Source organism: Thalassophryne amazonica, chromosome 5 (genome assembly GCF_902500255.1).
Source record: "Thalassophryne amazonica chromosome 5, fThaAma1.1, whole genome shotgun sequence".
Taxonomy (NCBI): domain Eukaryota; kingdom Metazoa; phylum Chordata; class Actinopteri; order Batrachoidiformes; family Batrachoididae; genus Thalassophryne; species Thalassophryne amazonica.
The window spans coordinates 78916553-78942798 of record NC_047107.1 but is presented as its reverse complement, the minus strand read 5'-3'; the positions used below and the strand labels follow the sequence as shown (position 1 = coordinate 78942798).

General features: G+C 41.9%; 1 protein-coding gene across 1 annotated transcript in view; it reads left to right on the top strand.

Annotated features, from left to right (window-relative positions):
• The window catches only part of LOC117510773 (dmX-like protein 1), a 196497-nt gene that overhangs the window by 95784 nt on the left and 74467 nt on the right, over positions 1–26246 (top strand). Inside the window, 7 exon segments of the mRNA XM_034170628.1 lie at positions 5942–6039; positions 6159–6324; positions 12993–13121; positions 13987–14116; positions 16346–17118; positions 19114–19212; positions 20285–20452. Of these exon segments, the coding sequence (XP_034026519.1) occupies positions 5942–6039; positions 6159–6324; positions 12993–13121; positions 13987–14116; positions 16346–17118; positions 19114–19212; positions 20285–20452 (1563 nt within the window).

The following is a 26246-nucleotide window of genomic DNA, read 5'->3' as shown; positions in this document are numbered from 1 at the left end:
ATCCCTGCACATAAGTCATTCTTACCATTGTCCCTATTTCCTTTATAATGTCAAACCATTTATCCTGGGTTGGAGATTCAGGTTTGTACCAACTTCACGTGATGACTTTCCTGGTCACAATAAGTAGAATCTTCACCACGTAGCGATCCTCCACTTGCACTGCTGGTGTAATACAACCTAAATATAGAATAGTACCTGCATAAAGAATAACATATCCAACCACCTTACACAAAACAGCATGTATATTTTTCCAAAATGGTTTTAACTTTTCACGACTACAGAATATATGAGTATGTGAGCATTTAAAAAAAACACATTTTCTGTGTAGAAGTGGTCTTCCCAACCAAGGCTGTTTGCGGTGACCCCAATAACAAACCGTGGGTAATGCAGAAAGTCAAAGCTATTGTCCAGGAAGAAGGCCACCTTCAGAAGCAGAGACATGGAGGTAGTGAAGACAGCATGGCTGGAGGTGAAACACTGCGTGTAGGATGCAAAGGACAGCTGCAGGAGAAAGGTGGAGCAGAAGCTGAAAGAAAACAACATTAAAGCCCCTTTCACATTGGTGTTCATAGAGCTGCTCATTGTTCGTTCTCTCTCTCTCTCTCTCTCTCTCTCTCTCTGTCTCTCTGTCTCTGTCTGTCTCTGTGTGTGTCTGGTCAAACCTGTGACTTTAAAATAAAATCCTCGTTGCTGCATGTTGGTGGGATTATCAGACGCCCTGATCAGTCAGGTCTGATCAAGTCAGCGGACCTGATCGGAGCAACCGGAGCCTTAGAAGTTTAACGAGTCACAGCAGCCTTTACCACAGCCAGATGCAGCAGCATCTGGACACAATGAAAATGATCCACCAAGACAAAAATAAATAAATTAATTAATAATAATGTTAAATGACTCTCTGACGTGAACCACACTGTGCAAGAGAGAACAGAGGCAGAAAATAGCAGCTTTGGCTACATACATGGCAGTAATGAAACTGTAAAACCCTCATGATACAGTCCACTGTTTTCCAAGTGCAGCGACGTGTTCTGCACACCCGGCAGGAGTGAGCTGTGTTTAAATAGCGGCAAGGTTGACGTGACTGTGCGCACACATTAAAAAGTGAACACACGCAGCTGAAAGCAGATCTATGAACACGGAAAAAGGCTGAGTACGCGCGCATTTTGGGTGTATTTAAATGAAACACAGCGCCGCAAAATACAGCTCTACGAATTCGCCAATGTGAAAGGGGCTTAAGGAGGCCTGGGAAGGTGTGACAACCATCACAAGTCATAACACAAAGACCAGAGTCACGGGGGGATGTCAATGGAGAGGGCGAATGAACTTAACGTCAACATTTTCAACCAGTCCATGCACACCCCCCCCCAATGCAGCCATCTCTCCTTCCCTCAGCACACCTCCCTCCAGACATCACACCAGCAGCCCCCTCCTCTTCCTCCCGCACCTCAGCCCACCTCCTCCATACATCACTGTTGACCAGGTCAGAGGACAACTGAGGAAGCTTCATCCCAGGAAAGCTGCAGGCACAGGCAAGGTATGTTCCAGACTACTGAAGACCTGCACGACTGAACTGGGAGAACTGCTACAACATATCTTCAACCTTGACCTACAACTAGGGAGCATGCCCACCCTTTGGAAGATATCATACATCATTCCAGTTCCTAAGAAGAACTGGCCCAGCGAGCTAAATGACTTCTGACCAGTGGCACTCACTTCACATCTGATGAAGAAATTGGAGGGGCTCTTCCTCGGCTTCCTCAAACCCCAGGTGCAACACACCCAGGACATTCTGTTGTTTACATATCGGGCAGGTGTTGGTGTGGAGGATGCCATCCTGTACCTGCTACCGAGTCCACTCGCACCTGGATAAGGGAAGCAGCACAGTGAGGATTCTGTTCCTGGACTTAAGTACTTTCAACACCATCCAGCCCCTTGTGCTTCAGGACAAACTGAACAGGATATGAGTGAGCCCCTTCCTGGTCACTTGGATCTCTAGCTACATCACTGCTAGGCCTTAGTATGTCAGGCTGAGGGATACCATGACTGACACTGTGATCAGTAGTGCCAGAGCACCCCAGGGCATGGTGCTGGCACCTCTTCTCTTCACCCTGTACACCTCGCACTTCTGCCACTACTCTGAGCTGTGTCACACAGTTCGCAGATGACACAGTCATTGCTGGATGCGTCAGGGATGAGAGAGACGGAGGAGTACAGTAGCCTAGTGAAAGACTTTGCTGCCTGGTGCCACACAAACCACCTGCAGCTCAACACCTCAAAGACAATGGAGTTGGTCATTGATTTTGGGAAGTCCAGACCAAGACCACGACCAGTTTTGATAGGAGTTGAGGTGGAGGCTGTGGATTCCAACAAGTACCCCGGGCTGTTGCTGGACAGCAAACTGGGCATACTTCCTTGGGAGGCTGCGGTTGTGTAACATCTGCAGGAAACTCTTCTCGATGTTCTGCCACTCTGTGGTAGCCAGCGTCCTCTTTTACATGATGTGCTGGGGGAGGGGGGTCGGCAGCACATCCAAGAAGCACACATCCAGGCTGTACAAACTGATCAGGCAGGCTGGCTCTGGTTAGGATGAAGCTGGACTCTCTGGTGATGGTGGCAGAGAAGAGCACACTGGACAGACTGCTGGAGAATATGGACAATGCCAGTCATCCTGTGCACCAGGGTTCTAGCCATGGTGGGCGCGCCCGGCACTGCAGATTTACACCCTGCTCTCGGGTTCAAATTGGCTGTGCCACCCAGCACAGAATTTCTGAAAAACAAAATGAAATGTTGCTGAAAATGTACCAATTTTATTGTATTTCAAATTCATAGATTTATAGTTTGGCAATTTTAAACCAATAATTAAAGTAATAAATATATTTCTCATTTTCTTCGTATCAAATTGCAAACAGCAGAGATCAGATAGTCAGCGTGTTCTATGGCCACAGTGGCGCGCTGTGAAGGGCAGCAGCTGAAAACAGCGTCTCTGCTCTGAACTGAAGAAAAAAAAAAAAAACCCGCCATGAAATTCCAACATTAATCCAGAGGTCCTTCTGTGTTCATGTGTGATGAGGGCTTCGTGTTTCCAAAAAACTCTGAGTTTGAAAAACAGCAGACGTGTGATCAGCAAGAGAGGGGGAGTTGGAGAGAGAGAGAGAGAGAGTGAGAGCAGAGGACGAGGGGCACAGCATCAGTGAAAGAGGAAAGTGGAACTGATTCACAAAGTTTTTAATTTAAAACGGCAGGTTTGACAAATCAGTCCAGGTTCAGCTCTTGTTCAAACAAGGCAATTAGGTGTTATATTGTTTAAAAATAAATATCATACAGTGCCACTCAAACATGTTAAAAAAAAACAAAAAAACAACAAAAAACAAAACTGTCAGGATGACAGAAAAACTGCCTGCTTCACTGGATTAAAAACTACTGTCAATTTGAAGAAGAGAGTAAATGGTATGTCCATTAAATATTAACATTTTCAACATTATTTAATTTTTTAGCTTAGACTTTGACAGAAACATGCAAAAAGAACTTTGATCTTACAAATATTACAACATATATATTTTTCTTTATTCTTGCTTTCAATGCATCTAAAACCACTCAAAATTATTTAAAATAGGGCTTGCCAGTAATGTTTTAGTGGTATAAAACCCCTATAGCTTTGGGGGTCCGCGGCTTCTCGAAACTGTGAGCTGCGATCGCATAATTTATCCGGCACTAAAATGATCCCAGCTGCAACCCTGCTCTGCACAGTCATCAGCAACCAGAGGAGTCTCTTCAGCCACAGACTGCTCCTTCTCAACTGGGGAGGTGATGGTCTAGTGGTTAAGGTGTTGGGCTTGAGTCCAGAAGATCATGGGTTCAAATCCCCGCCCTTGGGCAAGGGCCTTATTCCCCTATTGCTCCCACTGTGTGGTGAGCGCCTTGTATGGCAGCACCCTGACATCGGGGTGAATGTGAGGCATAATTGTAAAGCGCTTTGAGCGTGTGATACAGATGGAAAAGCGCTATATAAATGCAGTCCATTTACCATTTCCATTTTACTGCAGGACCAACAGACTAAAAAACTCCTTCGTCTCTCAGGCCAGTAGACTGTACAACTCCTCACTTGGGGCGGGGGGGGGGGTAATGGGAAAATAGAGGATGGTTTCACAGAGTCATGGTTTCACTTTTGATACTCTGTTTCACTTTTGATACGCTGTGTGCTACTATACAATGCTGCTGATTGAACCTCAGTTTCCCTGAGGGAGTTTTCCCTTGGGATTATTAAAATTCTATTCAATCTAAACCTCTCAAAATTCTACTCACAACACCCCATAATGACAACATGAAAAAAAATACACCTTTGGCTGCAATTACAGCCTCAAGTCTCTTGAATATGATGCCACAAGCTTGGTGCACCTATCTTTGGGCAGTTTTTCCCATTCCTCCTTGCAGCACCTCAAGCTCCATTGGGTTGGATAGGGAGCATTGGTGTACAGCCATTTTTCAGATCTCTTCAGAGATGTTCAATTGGATTCAGGTCTGGGCTCTGGCTGGGTAACTTAAGGACATTCACAGGGTTGCCCTGAAGCCCCTCCTTTGATATATTGGCTATGTGCTTAGGATCATTGTCCTGAAGTCAAGAGCGCTCTAGAGCAGTTGTTCATCCAGGATAGATGAACACATCCAATTAAGGCCCCTTTAAAAAGATATCATAAGCTTTCTCATCCCTGCCATCCATGCTGAAATCGGCCCGCATCAATTATTATTGTTATTTATTTAATTTTTGGTGAATTTCATTGACGGCAGTACAGCTGGTGCAAGAAGTGGCATGTCCACTAGGTGGCGATGTTTTGTCCGAAGACAGCTGGAGTTTACTGAGCCGGGCCCGATGAGACCAAATGGTATATAAATGGACTGCATTTATATAGTGCTTTTCTACCTACATCAGACACTGCAAGTGCTTCACAATTATGCCTCACATTCACCCATTCACACAAACACAGTCACACACCAATGTCAGGGTGCTGCCATGCAAGGCGCTCAATACACACTGGGAGCAACTAGGGGATTAAGGACCTTGCCCAAGAGCCCTTAATGATTTTCTCGTCAGGCTGCGGTTTAAACCGAGGAGCCTCTGGTTTCAAGCCCAACGCTTAACCACTATACCATCACCTCCCCGAGGCCAAGAAGCTGAAGCTATGGCATGGGGTTCCCCCTAAGGTGACAATAAGCAAGATTTACAGCCAGTGTGCAGGTTGTCTTGCTGATGGCCACAAGTTTCAGGAATGAAGAACCAGGGCTGTGAATCCTCAGGAATGAAATGAGTGCCATAAACTTAATTCATATTACAAGGGGAAGTTTCATTTCTCAACTTCAAAACTTTGCTGTATTGTTTGTTCTCTTATGAAGAAAAAATAAAAAATCTCTCTCCCTCATCACTTTTTTTCTGATGTCAAGGATGATGAACTGTTTTTTTTTTCTTCTTCTTCTTTTGTGTCACCTAAGCTGTAGAAACCTCAAAGATGATCAATGGAAACGGAATGCACTTGAGCTCAATTTTGAACTTCAAGGCAAATCCTGTACATGTAATTTTGTAGGTATTTTTAATAAATTTTGCAAAAATCTAAAAAATAAAAAAAACCTTGTTCACATTGTCATTATGGGGTATTGTGTGTACATCTTTGAGGGGAAAAAATGAATTTCATCCATTTAGAAATCTGGCTGTAACAACAAAATGTGGATAAAGTGAAGCACTGAAGGCTTTCCACATGCACTGTATGTCAGATGAGCTGTGCCACTGCTTTCCAGTGTGGTTGAGACATAGTCAACACATTTCATTTGTAGGTTTGGCATTGATTGTACTCCCTGAAATGACCCACACAGTTATAATCTGTGTAGTAACAGTGTCCAATGAGAAGGCATGATTATGATGACTGGGTTTTCTTCTTCTTTTTCCTTTTGCCAGGTGGCCAAATCATCTTTTCAACAAAATAACGATCCTCTGGATGCTGCCATCTTTTACCTTGCTTTGAAGAAGAAGGCAGTGGTCTGGGGACTGTACAGGCAGGCCAAACAGACAGCATTTTCCATATACACACGCATACTAAGAGTTGTGCTATCACTAAATTGGTAATCATGCCACCATTGACCCTGTTTTGAGTCTAAAGTCTTGCTCTCTCCAGGTCTCAGAAGAATGTCAAAATGACAGAGTTTTTCAGCAACAACTTCAGTGAGGATCGGTGGAGGAAAGCAGCATTGAAAAATGCATTTTCTCTTTTGGGAAAGCAGCGGTTCCAGCATTCGGCATCTTTCTTCCTTTTAGCTGGCTCCCTAAAGGATGCTGTGGAGGCAAGTATATCATAGAAATGACACGGATAACGTGCAAGAAGGAGAAAACCTTCAAATGCCGTTAATGTGAGCTTGCAAAAGCTACATGGGAACTGTTGCCTTCAAAATCTTTGTTTCTGGAATATAGTCATTTTTGGGTGCATACTGCCAGTGGTCATATAATTGTGATGCTTTCTGTTTAAATCTTATCAAAGGCAATGGTAAAGCTGCAATATAGAGCAAAATGGCCACACATGAAAACAAACCACACCACTGATACTTATATCATGGGCAGAGTTTTTATTAGTTATTTTTATTACTCCCAGCAGTTGGCAGGACAGGCATAGCATTTCCTGGTAATGAAGTCAATCAGTGAGTCAGTTAGTGAATCTACAACAGTTCTGTAACTCGTTTAAAAACTACTGCGTAACAAAATCTGAAATTTTAGGTTCTATTTCATTCCTCCTGACCGCCAGAGGGTGGTGCTTTAGCACCTGGATAACTACATGTGCGCAGCACAGAGGTCGAGAATATATACCAACAAAGTCACACCATTGAATGTGACCTGGGTGACGTCACTGGTTGTCTTTATATACCAGACGCACCCAGCGCTCGCTTCTTTTCTACATTCTCGCATTCTTAGAGGTTGAGAACGCATTTAGCTGCGATTGCCGCTCTAGCTTGTAGCCTCGCAACCCACCTTCGGTTGGAGCTACGTGCACTGCACACGTCCTCCAGAGGCTGCGAGACACGGCTTCACCGTTTTTTGTATTCTTTGACGCCTGTCATGAGTACACCTTCCTAAACGCCGGGTGCGCGCCTTGCCGCTGCCCTGCTGGATATTTTCCTCTGTGCACATTAGCTGTGTTGTTTCGATGAAAGCTGGCTATTTGTTTAGTTGTGTCACTAACCCCGTTAACTACGTGGTAGTGTGTGTATCAGAACCAGTATAGTGTACTGTGTTGGGCTTGCCGTGAGTGTTTTCCACTCCTTGAAGTACTTTGTCTGCACTGCCGCCATTTGCTAAGTTTAACAGCTCCGCTAGCAGCTAGTGTTGTCGTCGTTGCTCTGAGTGACTTAGCACTTGGGCTGTGAGTTTTTTCGGCTGTGTGCATCGTGTTATTATTGTGGCTGTGAGTGTTTCACGCTCCGGGCCTTGTATTAGCTTTTACACTGTGAGTGTTTCAAGCTCCGTGCCTCGTGTCGAGTCTGCGGCTGTGAGTGCTTCACGCTCCGTGCCTCGTGTCGAGTCTGCGGCTGTGAGTGCTTCACGCTCCGTGCCTCGTGTCGAGTCTGCGGCTGTGAGTGCTTCACGCTCCGTGCCTCGTGTCGAGTCTGCGGCTGTGAGTGCTTCACGCTCCGTGCCTCGTGTCGAGTCGACGGCTGTGAGTGCTTCACGCTCCGTGCCTCGTGTCAAGCCGACGGCTGTGAGTGCTTCACGCTCCGTGCCTCGTGTTACTATTTACACTGCGTGTGATTCACGCTTTGTCTTTCCATTTGTAACCATCAGGGCTTGCGTTAGCCATCTGCACGCAGTCCACAATGTTGACAGGGCCTTTGTTGCATGGCTGTAGTACCTGTTTGGCTCCCTTGAGCCCAGATGGAGGACATATGTTTTGCCCCTCCTGTCTTGGGATCAGACACCTGAGGGAAGCCCTGACTGGCGATGCCTGCCTTAATTGTGCCAGCATGCCACTGGCAGAGAGATCTGATAGACTTGCGGCATTGGAAAGTGGAATATCTAGTGCGACTTTGGCCTCCAGCCCCAGGAAGGACCCAAATCGCCGTAAGCGCCCACATGCAGGAGCCCCTTCTGCTAAGAAGGTTACTCATGACCATGCTTTGGCTGAAAAGGTCGAAATGTTGACTTCTGAGTTTGCTCAGATTAAGTCCTTGCTTCTGAATCTACAGCCTAAGGATGCAGTGACAGTTCCTGCTGTCCCTAATGAGGCTGATCAGACCAATGTAGTTACTCAGCAGGAGGACGATGTCGTGTCTATTGCTGCAACTGATTCCTTGTACATGACAAGTGATATAAACTGTGTGGAGGATGAGGATGAGAGGAGTCTTTCTCCAAGCCATTCATTAGTGGGCTCTCATACCTCCGAGGCAGAGTCCATGCCGCAAACCGAACCTGGACTATCCTATCACTAGACTTCAGGTGTGGCTTGCGCAGTCCCCCCTTTCCGAATCCTGCAGAGGCACACTCCGTTCACTGCCGGTTCTTCCAGGCCAAGTATTTGGACCTGCGGCCCAACAAACTTTAGAGCGTGCTGTCGAGGCTAGTAAATCTCCGCAACAGTTTGTTGACCTACACCGGTCTTCCAGACCTCAGCCAGTCAGACGTGCTACAGCTTTTCACTCTACATCCAGGCTTTCGCCGACTCCCAGAGCTGCACGTGCTTTTGCAGTTGAGGGCCAGCTCTCCCAGCAGCCTGCCTTTCGTGAGCCTACGGGCAGACCCCCGAGAACTGAACGGTTTTGCAGAGCTTCCAGTAATCGCGCCCAGAGGTCCTCAGGGATGCGAGGCAGAGGTGGTCGGGTCTGACAGCCAATGTTTGGCCCCCAGCCGTTTTTTCACGAAATCAACTCAGCCACTGGGAGGCTCAAGTTCAAGACCCATGGGTCATTTCAACCTTGTTCGAAGGTTACAGAATTCAGTTCGGATGTCGTCCTCCAAAGTTCAATGGGGTGAGGATGACTGTTGTTTCCAACTCGGTGCAGTCTGCTGCCCTACAACGGGAGATTTTGGAACTCCTGGAGAAGGGGGCCATAGAGCCAGTTCACAGATCAGACCAGCTCAGGGGGTTCTATTCAATTTACTTCCTTGTTCCAAAGAAGGATGGCGGCTTTCATCCTATCCTCGATCTCCGACGTCTGAATCGTTATATCAAAGTGCTGCAGTTTCACATGCTCCGCACAGTAGACGTCCTTCAAACTATCACACCAGGAGACTGGTTCACAAGTGTCGACTTAAGACGCCTATTTCCATGTGCCAGTGGCGCTTCATCACAGGCAGTTTCTCCTCTTTGGTTTCGAAGGTCAGGCATACCAGTTCAGGGTGCTTTCTTTAGGCCTCTCTCTTGCCCCTCGTACATTTACCAGATGTATGGCTGCAGCACTAGCCCCACTGCAAGATGCTGGATTAAGAATCCTACCCTACTTAGATGATTGGCTCGTCTGCACTCCGGCTCAGGAGCAGGCGTAAAGACAACCAGTGACGTCACCCAGGTCACATTCAATGGTGTGACTTTGTTGGTATATATTCTTGACCTCTGTGCTGCGCACATGTACTTATCCAGGTGCTAAAGCACCGCCCTCTGGCGGTCATCCGGAATTCATAGAACCGTAGTTACATTCGTAACTCTCTTTTTTTTTTTTTTCCGCCGCATTCCTTTAGTCTGAGGAGCAGTCCTTCACATGATGTCAGTGAAGTTGACATTTCCCACAGGCTCACATTTGTGAACATTCTCAATGGGAGATGAAATCATGTTAATTTCCCCATGTTTAACTTAATTTCTCAGGGCATATGGCACAAAAAATAAAGCACATAATATTCATAATACTTATTTAGAATAGTCAGCTCATTTGACACTTCATTTACCAGAGATATGCAATTTAACACTCTTTAAATATGCAGCAAGCTTATTGTATTCACACAGATCATCAACATTGCAAATCAGTTTCCCTCTGTTTGATAAGTGTAGAGTGCTAACAGGCAGTGCTCAGAGCTACCACAGAGTTTTTCACCAACATATTTCACTTTACTTTAAATACACACGTCTGCTTCAAATAGACAATGACTGTGATTTGATCTTCTTACCAGCCAATTAGGTTGTTATTTCCACGTCCAAAAAGTTTTGTCCGTTTTCTGCCTGTACATGCACATGATAGCCAGAAAGGCAAGTTATAATGGCCTCGCCCCTTGTTAGGGTAAAATTCTACTTTTGAAGACTTTTTTTTAACACACATAGCAATAATAATAATAGATGCATTTTAACAACTAAATGTTGTTCAGTCACTATTGCTTTGATCAGGGCACTAGCCACTTTGGGTGGCACTGGGCGGCCCCACCCAGTACTGCAAATTTCTGCCCGGCTCTCAGGTTCAAATTGGCTATGCCACCCAGCACAGAATTTCTGAAAAATGAACTGAAATGTTGCTGAAAATGTATCAATTCAATCATATTTCAAGCTTATAGAGTCATAGTTTTGCAATTTTAAACCAATATTAAAGTAATAAGAAATATGTCATTTTCTTCGTAAATTGCAAATAGCAGAGATCAGAGAAGAGAGTCAGCACATTCAGTGGCCACAGAGCTGTGAATGGCCGCAGCTGAAAACAGTGTCTCTGCTGCGCTCTGAACTGAAGAAAAAAAATTAGCCTGCCATGAAAGTCCTCCAGAGGTATTTCTGTATCCGTATCTGAAGATACATTCAGAAATTTAATTTATATCACAGTTCAAAGGCTTCCTGTTTCCAAAAAGGGGGGTGGGGGGGGGGACTCAGTTTTTCATTTAAAAGAACAGGTTTGACAAATTAGTCCAGGTTCAGATCTTGTTCAAAAAAAGGCTGTTAGGTGTTAGATTGTTTAAAAAGAAAAAGTAATGCATTCCCACTCAAATTGTTGGGGGAAAAAAAACTGCCTGCTTCACTGGATTAAAAACTACTGTCATTTTTGAAGAAGAGAGTAAATGCTATATCCATTAAATATTAATGTTTGTAACATTTTCACTGTTATTTAAAGAAAAATGCAAAAAAGAACTTTGATCTTACAAGTATTATAACATAAATATAATTTTTTGTTTATTATTCTCGCAGTCAGTGTCTCTAAAACCACCCAAAATGAGTTAAAATAAGGTTTGTCAAGAATGTTTTAGTGGTATAAAACCCTATATGAGCCTCGATCACATGCATGTGCTTTTTTTTTTTTTCTTCCTTAGTGCTTAGTCCTATATGACTTTAATGTGTTCACATTTTGCACTGTGCATGTGTTATATTGAGGAAAATACAAGTATCACACTGGGACTTTGTGTTTGCAGATACTCAATATTAAATGACTAATCAGGTGCAAAAAAAGAAAATCTGATTGAGATATCCTGACCTGTAAGGCTGCAATTTAAATAAACAGTTTTCACACACTGTGTGGTCTACATGCAGTGCGCCCCACGCTTAAAATGCTGTTTTCCCTTCAATCAGATGGTGTAAACTGGGGTTCATTTTGTGGAATGCATAAAGTGCAGATGGACATGGCCTTTCTGTGAATTATTATATGGTATGGGATTTTGCCAACTTCTGATTGGCCCATTCACCACTTTCTGAGCTGTACCACATGCCAAGTTCACCGCTAATGGAGCTGAGTAGACCGCGCGTGCGAAACGAGTACACCTCGCGTGCAGCATAGCGCTAGCTAATCGAGCGACGCCTTCTATCGATAACGACCAATCGGATAACGTGATGCAACGCCTACTTTGGCTGTCAGTTTGTTGACAAGATGGCAGAAGACAGGTTTGCGTCTGTTAGCGACGCTGACTTAAAACGAATTTTACACGAAAAAGATGCGAAAAACACACAAAGAAATACAGTCGGCAGCCAACTTATTTCACAAGTACGTGACTGAAAAGGGACATGCGCCCAACTTTAAAACTTATGACAGACTGATGCTTGACGGAGTACTCGGTCGATTTTACACGGAAGCTAGACAGACAAATGGCGAACTTCATAAGAAAACAAGCCTGATGACTCTTCGTCACGGACTTAACTGGCATTTCCAGTTGATCGATGGGATGTTGGTGCAGTATGACAGTAATAAAGAGTTGTTAAAACTTGAGATTGATTTTTCAGCTTTAGTATTTTTGACAAACTCCCAATTGTCTTGTTTACCATATAATAAAGCAGTTATAGACTTTTGATTTCAGTGTACCTGTGATTATGCGGACCTGGTCAGGATGGGGTTCACCTGGCCGAGGTGAACCCCATCCTGACCAGGTCCGCATAATCACGGGTACACTGAAATCAAATGTCTTTAATTGTATATTATCATGCAGGTTACAAAGCAATTATGCTTTGGGCACCCAAATGGCTAGCAGTGGCCCTAACCTATTACTTTGTTTGATAAAATATATTTGCATTGTTTTTTACAGAGTCACAGTAATTCTGATAGTCATCAGGCCATAAAAATAACCTTTTAGCCTGTCATTTTCATTCTCATTTATTACGGGGTCTGCTTTTGGTCATCTCATTCAGCCTGTTAGTCATCAAGGTTATGTTGCTTTAGACCCTACAGCAATAACTCACATTTCATTAGCATGTGTAACTAGACCTTGAGCAATTTGTGTAAATGAGCTGTACCAAGCCAAAGGCCTATCATTAACTTTTTGTCTGTCTGGCTGGGAGGTAATCTCATTGAAATTCAACTTGCACCTATCACCTAAAAACTCAAAACTCTTTTCTGTGCACTTATAATTCTGCTTTTTTTTCCTTCTGTCATTTCATTCTTTACACAGTTAAAGTTCTAATTTCATCTATTTAGAAACCACAATAAAAAGCTAACATTTTCTTTATGAATTACTGTCCAGAATACAGAACTTTTGTTGAGTTACGTTTTCCCATGTAATCTTTCCTCTGTAGCTTGCACACCCTTTTAAATTAAAGCTGCCTGTGATTGTCTGGGATAATTTTTGGTTTCAGGTGTGTTTAGAGAAAATGCAGGACCTACAGCTGGCCCTTGTCATCTCAAGGTTATATGAATCCGAATATGAGACGGCATCCACCTACAAAAAGATTCTTCAGAGACATGTTTTGGGACAAGACAAACAGGTGTGCATGAGCTGTCTATACATTATATGGCACCTAAATAGATCCTTGTCCATTTGTGGATTCTGTCACATGACACTCATTATTTGTCCCATTGCATGTGTGACATACCGAGCATGCATTTTTTTATTGTATTATCCATGCATTTTATTTTAATTTATTCCTCTGTTTTGCAAGATTACATGGCTCCATTACCTTTTCATAAAAATGCATCCATGATATGAGGAAGCTAAATCCAGCAGTGTTTTGTGGTGATAGCTTTAGCGACTGTTAAAGCTGAAGTCAGATGAAGAACTGGGCAGTTTCATGCTGGATTGAAGAAAGCAAAGTTGTGTTTCCACACACATTGCTGAGCTTTTCAGCGCTATGGCTCTTGCTGTCGCTGAAGTCAGCAGTGTGTCCTGCAGGACTCCCTTGGTTCCACTGGCCTCCGCTTTCTGCTCCAAGAAGGAACACCTGTCTAATTTTAAGCAAAATATCAAATGATGTGGCTGTGTTGAAAACAAATGTTTTCCATTTGTGTAATGGAAAGAATAGTTTCATTTGTTGAAAGATGTACCATTCCATTCTATTCGGGTGATGCCTCGTTAAATTTCACATTCCATTTTTCAACTTGTGCAAGTATTCTTAATATTGTGCTCAAACGTTCAGTTGTATGATATAAACTGTATAATGTATCTTTACTATGTGGTAGCATATTCCTTGTTAAAGTACCTAGTGGCATTTGGCACCACTGTATTTGATAAATATACTGCAGAGACATAAAGCAAAGCCTATTTTCGTGACAGCCGGATATGTGCGTCTGTTACCACAGATGTACCTACTTGCATTTTTAAGCTGTGGTAATTTTTAGTTTACTTTTCTTCAGATTCCAGCCCACCAGGACCCGTTCATCAGGAGCATGGCTCACTGGGTGTTGGAAGACTACAGCAAAGCTCTGGAGACTCTGCTTGAGCATCCTGCTAACACCAACAGGTCTGAGAGTTCATCTCACACAGGTAGGTCTGCATTCTTCTTTGTCCTTCATTTTCATTTGTTTTATATATTTAGTTAGATTTATATGCCTTTAGTACAAAGAGCATTTTATACTGTGTACCACACTGACATTTATTGTTGCATGTGTGTTAGTTTAGTCTCCCAACATGGTTGGTGACAGGATTGATATTCCAGTCACTGTAAAAACATTCATCCACTTTGAACCCACATGAAGGTGGAGATTTGTGTTTTGCTAATGTGCATCAACACACAATTAGACAGTCTTCTTTAACACTCACTTGCTTTTGATAATGTGAATATTGTTCGGCTGAGAACGGCATAGACGGACTGACGATGGCAGCATTTTAGGGAAACCTGTTGAGTAGACTAGTTGATTGCCCGAGTTCTCTGACCTGCTTTCAAGACATGTCACACCTGTTGTTGGTTCTCCTTATTAACACTGTAGAAACTCACTGTCTACTTCATTAGGTACACCTCTTCAACAGGTCACTAAAGCAAATTTCCATTCATCCCATCACACGTTAGAATGTCAGTGCGTTTTGGCATGTGGATGTGGTCAGATGGATCAACTCAAGCTCAAATCCTTCTGATTAGGGGTAGACTTTGAATGTGACAGTTTTTGGTACCAAATGAGCTTGACTGTGTTTCAGGAGCTGGTGATGTACTATTAGATTGTTCATGCACAACCATTTTTAGGGTTGACAGAATGGTCTGGGGCAGGGGCATCCAGTAAATGAAGCTTGTCTGGGTGAAAATGCCTTTTTGATAGCAGAGGTTAAAGAAGAATGGCCTGATTTGTTTTAGCTGGCAGCCACCTGTAGCTTAAATAGTCACTCCATAGAACGAGTTGCGAGATGCTAGGTTGCACCATTACCAAGTTGAGCTTCATTACTTGTAGCAGCAATAAAGTATATTCCGGTGTACCACCCAATTATGTATTTGGAAAAAATATTTGTTTAATAGTTGAAAAAATTAATTTATTATGAAATTTAGTGTGTCTTTGTCATAAACCAGTTCTGGCTGACATTAGTACAGCAGATTAAAACAATCCTGCAAATGGTGATACAAGCACCAAAGTCGGCACAAATACTCCTTAGACATTACTCTTTTGGAAAAAAAACGACTAGCCACTTGAATTTTCAATAGGCAGCCAGGTTGGGGTCAATTGAAGAATTACACAGGTAAAAAATGAAAAATGCTCCAATCAAATAGAAAATGACACTACGTTGTTTGTCTGACCATAACCATTCCAAAAAGGTATAGTTTGGACTATCTATGACTGAATGTTCAGGAGTTATGGGGTAAAAACAGCAAAATGGTGACAAAGGTCCGTTTCAGTTTGTACAAGGGTCAAAAGTTAAAGTTCCTTCAGTTTTGGTAAAAATTGATGGAAATTATTGGTTGAGCTAATAGGATTAATAAATGGAAAAGTTTTGACAGTGTTGAATGCTTGGTCTCCAAAGTAAAGGTCAAACAAGGTCAACGTCCATTGGATTCTGTGACAGGTGAAATATGTTACCCTGTAACATAGCTAAGTATGATACATGGTCCAAACTATTCCTTTTTAAAACCCTGTTACCTCAACTAATAATTTGCATCATTCTTTACCAAAATTGGAGCAACTTTAACTTTTGACCCCTGTGTAATTCTTCAATTGACCCTTAGCTGGCTGCCTATTGAAAATTCAAGTGGTTAGTCATTTTATTCAAGAGTAATGTCTAAGGAGTATTTGTACCGAATTTGATGCTTGTATCACCATTTGCAGGATTTTGCTCTAAATATTCTCTTAGCTGTTGCACCACATCCGTGTGTGTGTGTGTGTGTGTGTGTGTGTGTGTGTGTGTGTGTGTGTGTGTGTGTGTGTGTGTGTGTGTGTGTGTGTGTGTGTGTGTGTGAGACTTGATTTGTCATCATGTTATCTATCTACAGGGAAGAAAACTGACTTCTGTCAGCTCTTCAGCCCTGTATGTTCTTGCTACTATCAAACCCCACAGGTTCAATTAATGGGCTTTGGTAATTTGTAAGTGGAAAAAATGGCTCATCTCGCTGTATGCCTTAATTTGTCTAGTGGTTGAACACTGATTAAATATGGCCAGATTTATATCTGTGTCTGCAGTTGATCTATTGACACAGCCTGTTCTTGCCACCATTCGGAAGAAAATATTTCCAGGTTTGTAACACAGATACAGATTTGTGACCTGTCTTTTTGTATGTTTAATTTGTCCATGCAGAGTTCTCTTCCATGCACACGTGTAACCCAGAGGTGTTTAACTTCTACACCTACCTCTGTACCCACCCACTCCTCCTTCGCCGCCACTTTGGCTCATCAGACAAGGCTAAAGTATGCCTGACTGCTGAACGTCGTAGGGCTGACTCTGTCAGCTTAGAGGAGCGACGGCTGTTTTTTACAGCTGCATATGCACATCTTCAAGCTGGTTGCCCTATGTTAGCACTTGAAGTCCTCTCCAAGATGCCAAAAGTTCGCAAATATTTCAAACCCCAGAGACAAGAGGACATGAGTACTGTGGTTGACTTGAGTGTTGGAAGTAAGAATGAACAGTTGTCAGACCATGATTGGTCTCATCCAGTTTTGAATGGTTACGAGTCTGGTGGAGACAGCTTATCCAACAGCCGGTCAGATTCAGTTCTAAGTTTTGATTGGAGCCAGCCTTCACTGGCTCTTCCTGATGAGCCTCTGGAGCTAAAGTGGGACAGTGACAAAGAGGATGAGGAAGAAGATGTTAATGTTAAGAGGGGTACAACAACGGACAGCACCAGCGCATTCCAAGAAGCTCAAGATTCCACATCTCCGTTAATGGTGACAGGGGAGGAAAGTGAGAACAGCCATTATTTCATCGCACCATCTGAAGACATCTTGGCAGCCCATCTGAAGTTTACGGCCTGCTTAAAAATAATGACCAATGAACTTAGGACGCTTTCAACAGGGTTTGAACTGGAAGGGGGTAAGCTCCGTTACCAGCTATACCAGTGGATGGAGAGAGAGGTAACCACAAAAACATGCACACACACTTAAAAGCTTACTTAAATTAATTATGATTTTATTTTATTTACTTTTTTATTATTTGTTTTTAATCACGATGAAATCTTTAACTTTGTGATATATTTGATAGTCCCCACACACTTATACTGTTTATTAATGCATGTGCTTGGTATTTATCCATATCTTTTTGTTTTTGTGTTTCACCCATAAAATAATTTGTATTCATCTCTGAAAACTACAACCCCTGGCAATAATTATGGAATCACCGGCCTCGGAGGATGTTCATTCAGTTGTTTAATTTTGTAGAAAAAAAAGCAGAACACAGACATGACACAAAACTAAAGTCATTTCAAATGGCAACTTTCTGGCTTTAAGAAACACTATAAGAAATCAAGAAAAAAAATTGTGGCAGTCAGTAACAGTTACTTTTTTAGATCAAGCAGAGGGAAAAAAATATGGACTCACTCAATTCTGAGGAATAAATTATGGAATCACCCTGTAAATTTTCATCCCCAAAACTAACAGCTGCATCAGATCAGATCTGCTCCTTAGTCTGCATCTAAAAAGGAGTGATCACACCTTGGAGAGCTGTTGCACCAAGTGGACTGACATGAATCATGGCTCCAACACGAGAGATGTCAATTGAAACAAAGGAGAGGATTATCAAACTCTTAAAAGAGGGTAAATCATCACACACTGTTGCAAAAGATGTTGGTTGTTCACAGTCAGTTGTGTCTAAACTCTGGACCAAATACAAACAACATGGGAAGGTTGTTAAAGGCAAACATACTGGTAGACCAAGGAAGACATCAAAGCGTCAAGACAGAAAACTTAATATGTCTCAAAAATCGAAAATGCACAACAAAACAAATGAGGAACGAATGGGAGGAAACTGGAGTCAATGTCTGTGACTGAACTGTAAGAAACCGCCTAAAGGAAATGGGATTTACATACAGAAAAGCTAAACGAAAGCCATAATTAACACCTAAACAGAATAAAACAAGGTTACAATGGGCTAAGGAAAAGCAGTCGTGGACTGTGGCTGACTGGATGAAAGTCATATTCAGTGATGAATCTCGAATCTGCATTGGGCAAGGCGATGATGCTGCAACTTTTGTTTGGTGCTGTTCCAATGAGATTTATAAAGATGACTGCCTGAAGAGAACATGTAAATTTCCACAGTCATTGATGATATGGGGCTGCATGTCAGGTAAAGGCACTGGGGAGATGGCTGCCATTACATCATCAATAAATGCACAAGTTTACGTTGATATTTTGGACACTTTTCTTATCCCATCAATTGAAAGGATGTTTGGGGATGATGAAATCATTTTTCAAGATGATAATGCATCTTGCCATAGAGCAAAAACTGTGAAAACATTCCTTGCAAAAAGACACATAGGGTCAATGTCATGGCCTGCAAATAGTCCGGATCTTAATCCAATTGAAAATCTTTGGTGGAAGCTGAAGAAAATGGTCCATGACAAGGCTCCAACCTGCAAAGCTGATCTGGCAACAGCAATCAGAGAAAGTTGGAGCCAGATTGATGAAGAGTACTGTTTGTCACTCATTAAGTCCATGCCTCAGAGACTGCAAGCCGTTATAAAAGCCAGAGGTGGTGCAACAAAATACTAGTGATATGTTGGAGCGTTCTTTCGTTTTTCATGATTCCATAATTGTTTCCTCAGAATTGAGTGATTCCATATTTTTTTATCTCTGCTTGGTCTAAAAAAGTAACCGTTACTGACTGCCACAATAGTTTGTCCTGATTTCTTATAGTGTTTCTTAAAGCCAGAAAGTTGCCATTTGAAATGACTTTAGTTTTGTGTCATGTCTGTGATCTGCTTTTTTTTCTACAAAATTAAACAACTGAATTAACATCCTCCGAGGCCGGTGATTCCATAATTTTTGCCAGGGGTTGTATTTATTCTTTCCTCACTTGCTCCACAAATTTTGTTTTACTAAATTGCATTATGTAATTCAATTCTGTTTCACCAGATGGTGGCTCTCCAGCATTGCTGCAGCTACAACCCCTGCCTACAAAAGCTGTCCACCCTGGCTGATGCTCACATCTCTGGCTTTGTGGAGGAGGAACGGGTAGGTGTTGATAGCTGGTTGCTGTAAGAGTTGGCAGATGTTCATGAAGAAAAATCAATTCAGCATGTAGTGCATTATTTAAAAAAAAAAAAAAAAAAAAGCAAATGTGTATTAATCATAGTGTAAAAGATGTACATCATGACCCCATTTGCCCTCACCATGTAGAATTATGAAGATAAAATTCCACAAGGATGCACGTTGGTATAATTTTATGTAGTTCAGAATCAGATTTTGCAAAGTAAATTCTGTTCCTGTGAGCCATGTTGGAATGTCCATACCAGTATACAGCAACACAAGATGCTCCCGATAAAGGATTTGTAAAACTGGGGGAAAAAATGATCAGCATTTTAAAAAAAATTTGGTTTCTGAGAAAATGGTTGTGCTGGTGTTCCTTCTTTTAGAATAGTCTCAGCACAAGTCTGTGATCAATAACAAGACCATATTCATACTCAGCCACCACCTCAGTGTCATTTGCTCTGATATAAGTCAGAGCCGGTGGTGGTGCATCACATCTAAAAAAAAAAAAATCAAAATCTGTACTTTAGTCTTAAATGTGTTCAGATTTAAATGAGCCCTCACATCAGCTGAAAGTCATGTAAAACTGGTCCATGTTCAACTTCATCCTGAATGTGTTGGCAAGCTGTGTCAAATAATCCATCTTTATTAAGCCCATGATAATTATTAAAAAAGTATAGTGCACATGCATTCTGGTCGGCCAGTCTGTCCTTTTGAAAACATCTAAGAAATTCTTGTCAAGATTAGTATTGTGACAAATGTATAAGTTTATATCTACACAGAACAAGACTATATCGGTTTATTGCGCATGTACTTCCTTTGAGATTTTATTCATTTTGTTTAGCTGACTTGTGCAGTAGAGCTACTGTTAGTATTACTTTGTACTGATAATTATTCATAAAAAACTGCTTGTTGTTTTAAAGTATTTTTAAAACTATATTAGTCCAAGGTTTTTGTGAACTCTTGCCAGCTGGACAATGTTCCTATATTTTATAGGGATATTGATGTCTATAAAAATAATAAAGTGAAGCTGATTCCCCCTCGCCTCCTCCCCCAGCCTAGGAGCCCTCATGATGACAGCCAGAGGAGCAGAAGACACTGGCTACAGAGTATTCAGCCTTTATTGAGGATGTTTCTGAGTTACTGTAGCTTGCATGGCTCCCACGGTGGAGGGTTGGCCTCTGTGCGAATGGAGCTCATATTATTGCTTCAAGAGTCACACCAGGTAAACATGCTAAGATACACACTGAAGCCACTCAAATTCTGCATGTCGTTTACTATGATTCATGTCTCGACACATGCAACTGACTGTATACCTTTGTCGCATGTGTAGTTACCATTTTATTTATTGGTTTATGGTTGTATTGATAAAAACAGGTCATTTGTTGATAGAAAAAATCGGAAACACCTAATAGTCAGCCATATTTTGGTGGGAGCTTCTTAATTAGCATTTTTTGATTTTGACAGCTGAGACCAAGTGTTACTAAATTATAAATAACTATTTAATGGTATGAGATAGGAACTTTTTTTTTTTTTTTTTTTTTTTTGCTGAAAACTTAATTCCGTGGACTTTCGAGCCACCGTCCACCATCTTTGTATTCCTCATAGAAGCTGTGTGATGACATACGCAGTGTGAGTGTCCAATCGGAATTGATTCACTGTCACATGGTTTTCCAAAATCCATTCGTAGGGCAGATTCACCTCACCTGACACACCAAAGATTGTTTTTAGGAGTGATGTGTTACTAGTTGGTGCGTTTGAACAGTGTTGCCACAGTTACTTTGAAAAAGTAATCCAATTACTGATTACTGATTACTCCTTGAAAAAGTAACTTAGTTACTTTACTGATTACTCAGTTGTAAAAGTAACTAAGTTAGATTACTAGTTACTTTTTTAGTTACTTTCCCCAGCTGTCGACAACAACCCTCTGCCACCTCAACATGACAATACTTGTTTAGCCAAAACTCGCTTTATAGTCACCCTTTCTTGACTTCAATGAAAATAAATACTTGTTTTATAAAAAGTAAAATAAAGACCTCTTTCTTGATCTCATATTTCACTGTTGACAGCACTGTAACAGTAAAACTTGCAATTTCTAGCCTACATTGTTTATAAATGTAACTATTAAATTCTTTCTAACATTATTCTAACATTTAAATTCTCTCTAAACATTTTACTTGTCGAAATTATTATTATTATAAGTAGTATTAGTAGTTGTAGCAAAAAAAGGCTTCAAAACTGGACCTTTAATCTAGGGGTGTTGTGAGGGGGGCACATCCTTGCCCCACGCCCCCATTCCATCTGGATTCGCCCCTGCTTTGGTGGTTGAGCACAAAGAATGGATAACATTTATTTATGCAGAAAACATGACCAGATTTACAGGTAAGAAAGTTTTATTGCGTTTTCACATCATGTGGTCCTCAGAAAGAGAGTTTAGGTGCATTTGAGTGGAAAATAGTGTTAGTTGTTGACACGTCGCGGAGGATCAGCTGTTTTTAACGAGACGATACGGAGCGGCTCAGATCAGAATTCTAAATAAAGGAGAAAAATAAAACACAAAAATGTCTTTGTAAAGTTCAGTGCAGGTGTGCTGTTGTCACCATGCTTTAAGAGGTGAGGACGAGTCGTAGCTGCTGCAGAAAACCGCGGATGAAAAGCTCACAGCTCGCTTAAAGTGTGTAGTTCAGTCAAACCCCGACCTCCTGCCCACGGACCAAGTTTAATGCTGCTATCAACCCACAATGCAAAAATAATAGTAACGCACAGTGACTTGGAGAAGTAACTTTAATCTGATTACTGATTTGGAAAGATTAACGCGTTAGATTACTCGTTACTAAAAAAGTGGTCAGATTAGAGTAACGCGTTACTAAGTAACGCGTTACCGGCATCACTGCGTTTGAATAGCCATCTGGCTGCTCCAATGCGCCCTGCGCCATTACACAAAGTGAAAGTGAGCAGACTGAGAGCTTCTCATACAATCTCACATGCTCAAACAGAGTGCGTGAGTATCAGGATTGCTCAACCAGTTTTCCTGTGAATGTTAAGCCTGGATCCCACTGAATAATGAAGGATGAAGGATTTCTCCACTGTGAGATCAATAAAGTTAATCTAATCTAATGAGTAATGAGCCATGCAGCATATTTTCTTTGCTATGTGAGAGTTTCTTCAACTATCGTGGGAGTTTCGTGGGTCTGAGTGGCTCTTAGAGGCATTATCTTCAGTTAACGAGGCTCCTCTCTGAGCATGGCGCTAATTTCAAGATGTTCAAAATTTAACAACAACAGCATGGTTCAGTTTGTCTAGGAGTTACTGCGACGGCTTAGAGGCATTTGCGTGGTGCTTACAAGTCTGCTAAAAGCCTATTATCCATGTGCCTGGCAGCTACGCAGGATCTGAGAGGCTATTTTTGGTGCGGATGCCCTCTTGCGCACACAATTCCACCTGGTGCGCACACAATTCCACCTGGTCTGTGCACTGGATGCTGTATAGAAAATAAATATTTTGTAGCAAATTAATAATTTTCTACCAAACATTGGATGCTGAAAACACCTAATCGCTTCTGGAATCACAGAGGACTGTTTCATCTGGACGCTTTTTTCCTCTTTCTTGCTCCATATGGAATGTATTTTGGAACAGCTTAAGGTAACTATTTTTAATGTTTTTATAGCTTGATAAAACAGTTCCTAGCTGTAAACGTATGTCTATGGTTGATTTAATATCTTGTTAATGGATCACATGAGCTCTGTGTGCACACTGCGCACTGACGCAGTGACTCATCACGCTCCAAAGGAGCATTTAAACAGAACACCAGCTCACAAAAGAGTGATTTTTCAGTCAATATTGGATGAACAGAGTTAAAATTTGGATGACTGCGTGAAGTGGGTGTGTTTAAAGCCGCGGAAGAAGTAACTCCAGTGAAGCCGCTAAAAGCAGCACAGAGCTGTGCGGCAGCACAGAGCTATGTGTGTGTGTGTGTGTGTGTAGAGATATATATATATATATATATATATATATATATAGATAGATCATAACAGTGAATAAAATTAAATAAAAAAAACATACAAATACTGATCCTAATTGTTAGCGGTGTTTATGATATTTGTTAAGGGCTATGATTGATATAGGAACACAAGAGTTTCTATATCTATTCAGTCTACAGTGGGGGACTCTGAAACGCCGGCCCGATGGTAGCGACTCGCATTGCGTGTGCAGAACATGGGAGGGGTCAGAAAGAATTCTGTCCGCTTGCTTCATCACACACTGATCAAAAATTGACTGAGGATTGTTATACTGTTTCAGACCGATGATTTTCATTGCTGTGAAGACGAGGTAGTTTAATTTTGATCTTAGGGACACAGGAAGGTTCCCAAACCAAGTGGTTATGCCATATCATAGAATGCTTTCCAGAACTGCCTGATAAAACAGTAACATAATTTTTTGGTCGACTCCATGAAAATGCAAACGCCGCAGAAAATAGTCGTTGATTCAAGCGGGAACATAACCAGTCAACATGAGTATTCCATGTAAGGGAGCTGTCTATACAGACACCAAGATATTTGTACGATTGCACCTGTGATTGGTTGCTGGTGTATAATTACAGGGTTGTGATTGCCAACTAACTTTGGATCAAAAATGACTTCCTCTGTCTTTTTAACATTTAAAGTAAGGTAACTGGAGTCACACCACTCAACAAACTGCCTTATTCAAATCATCATTCTGTTGAAGCAAGCACAGAAGTGCTGAACGTCTGAATATTTGAAAATATAGTTCCCAGGGTGCTTGGCTGAACACTCATTAGTATATAAAGTAAAAAGGACAGGTGATGTCTTTGATTTGGGACAGGCTAGAATTTACCTTAACCTGCTGTGTTCTGTTTGTCAAAAAAGAGTGAAACCACCGTATAAGTGATGGGTTGACATCCAACACTTTAAGTTTCTGAATTAATAAGTATGGCTGAAGCGTATTAAAGGCGGAGCTGAAGTCAATAAAAAGTAATTGGGCATATGATGACTTATCAAGATGTTTTAAAACAAGATGCATGATGGTAGAAATCGCATCATCTGTGCATCGCCCTCGTCTGTAAGCAAATTGAAATGGATCTAATTTGCCATCTACATCTATTTTCAGCCTGCTCACAATGTGTATTTCTCAAAACATTTCATCACAACTGATGTCAATGCTATAGGCCTAAAATCGTTTTCACTGGGGTTTGCCTTCTTGGGCACCGGGATGATCATAGAACGTTTCCACAGGACAGGGACTGTGTGGGTGTCTATAGACTGTTGAAAAACAGGACACCAAGCTGCAGTAAGCTCCTGTGCAAATGTTAACAAAAATGGTGAAATCCCATCTGGCCCTGCAGCCTTTTTTAACAGAGCATGCCGAAGGAGACGTTCAACCTGTTGCGGGTCAATCCACAGTCTGTGTGACGCATTATCAGAGGGGGGTAGGGAGTCCAGCTCCTTGTTACACTTTTCAGAGAAATCATGTGTCTCAAATCTCAAATAAAAATAATTTAAATCATTGGCCATTTTGGAGTCATCAGGTGATATAAAGTGCTTTTTATAAGGGTTCATGTTTGTGATAGCCTTCATAGAATCCCAGACTCTCTTGGTGTCTGAACTATTAAAATTAAGTTTTAAAAGCTCTTTCTGTTTTCTCCTTGCTACACGCAATTGCTGATTAAGTTCTTTTTGTGCTGATATCAGTGCAGCCTTATCATGAGTTTTAAAAGCAATTTTCTTTCTATTGATACAGTCTTTGATTTGCTTAGTAATGAAGGGTTTGTAATTTGGATATATAACAGCATCCTTTTTTATGACAATACTTTCAATACATAAATGAATATAGTCTGTAATTGCCTCTGTTGCAGAGTCAAGGTCCTGGCTGTGAAATATATTCCAGTCTGTACTGAGAAAACAGCCGTTTAGAGTCTCAATACTGTCATTAGACCATAGTGTTACCCGTTTTGTCTTTGGCTTAGAGCTCTTTAATACAGTCCTATATGAAGATAATAAATAAACAGTGCTGTGGTCCGAGTTGACTACAGGGGGCCTCAAGGTGGCACTATAAGCATTTTTAACTTTTCCGTAGCATTTGCCTAATATGCTGTTATTTCGTGTAGCACATCTCACATATTGTTCATAATCCGGTAGCAATAGTTCCAATTTACAGTGATTGAAATCACCCAGAATAAAAACCGGCGCACCCGATGTGCGTTGCAGTTGATCGTGTATACAGTCAGCTGTAAGATGCGCAGCCCTTGCTGCGTTCGCGCTGGGGTGGGACGTATGCTGCACACAGGATAATATTCCCAAACTCCCTAGGTAAATACCAGGGCCTCAAGGATAAGCAAAGGAGTTCAGCGTCAGGAGTACATACCATTGCTCTCACCGTAACCTGTCAACACCATTTGTCATTCACGTAGACCCCAATGCCTCCGCCTCTGCTCTTCCCTGAGGCTGATGTTCTGTCCGCCCGAAAAAGTGAAAATCCATCCACTTCAACCAGGGAATCCGCGATGTCCGAATGCAACCAGGTCTCAGTAAACACCATAACGCCTGCTTCGCGATACTCATAGTAGGCTTTGGCATTAATCCAAAGTTCTGTGATTTTGTGCTGCAGTGACCTTATGTAAGACAGGATCATTGACGGCAAGGGTGGTTTATATCGGCTCGGGCGAGCCCGCTGTCTGACGCCTCCTCTGCCTCCTCTCTTCCGTTGGCGTCCGCCTGTGAACTGGGCTGCAATTTCCTCAGGCAGGTCTAGGGCAGCGGAGCTATTTGAGCACCGCAGGACAGAAGGATATCTCTCGTGTATGTTAGCGGTGATACTGCAGTTGTGCCACATACTAACTGTTGACAAGAAGTTACCAAATATATCAGAAGCAGAGTGAAGAGGAAGAGTACGGAACTGGGCGCCATGTCATGCCCTGTAGCTTAGTACTGGTAACGTTAATCCTTGCGCAGAAAAAACGCTGGTGGCTCCCAGAGAATTACTGTTTAACGTACTAATAAGTT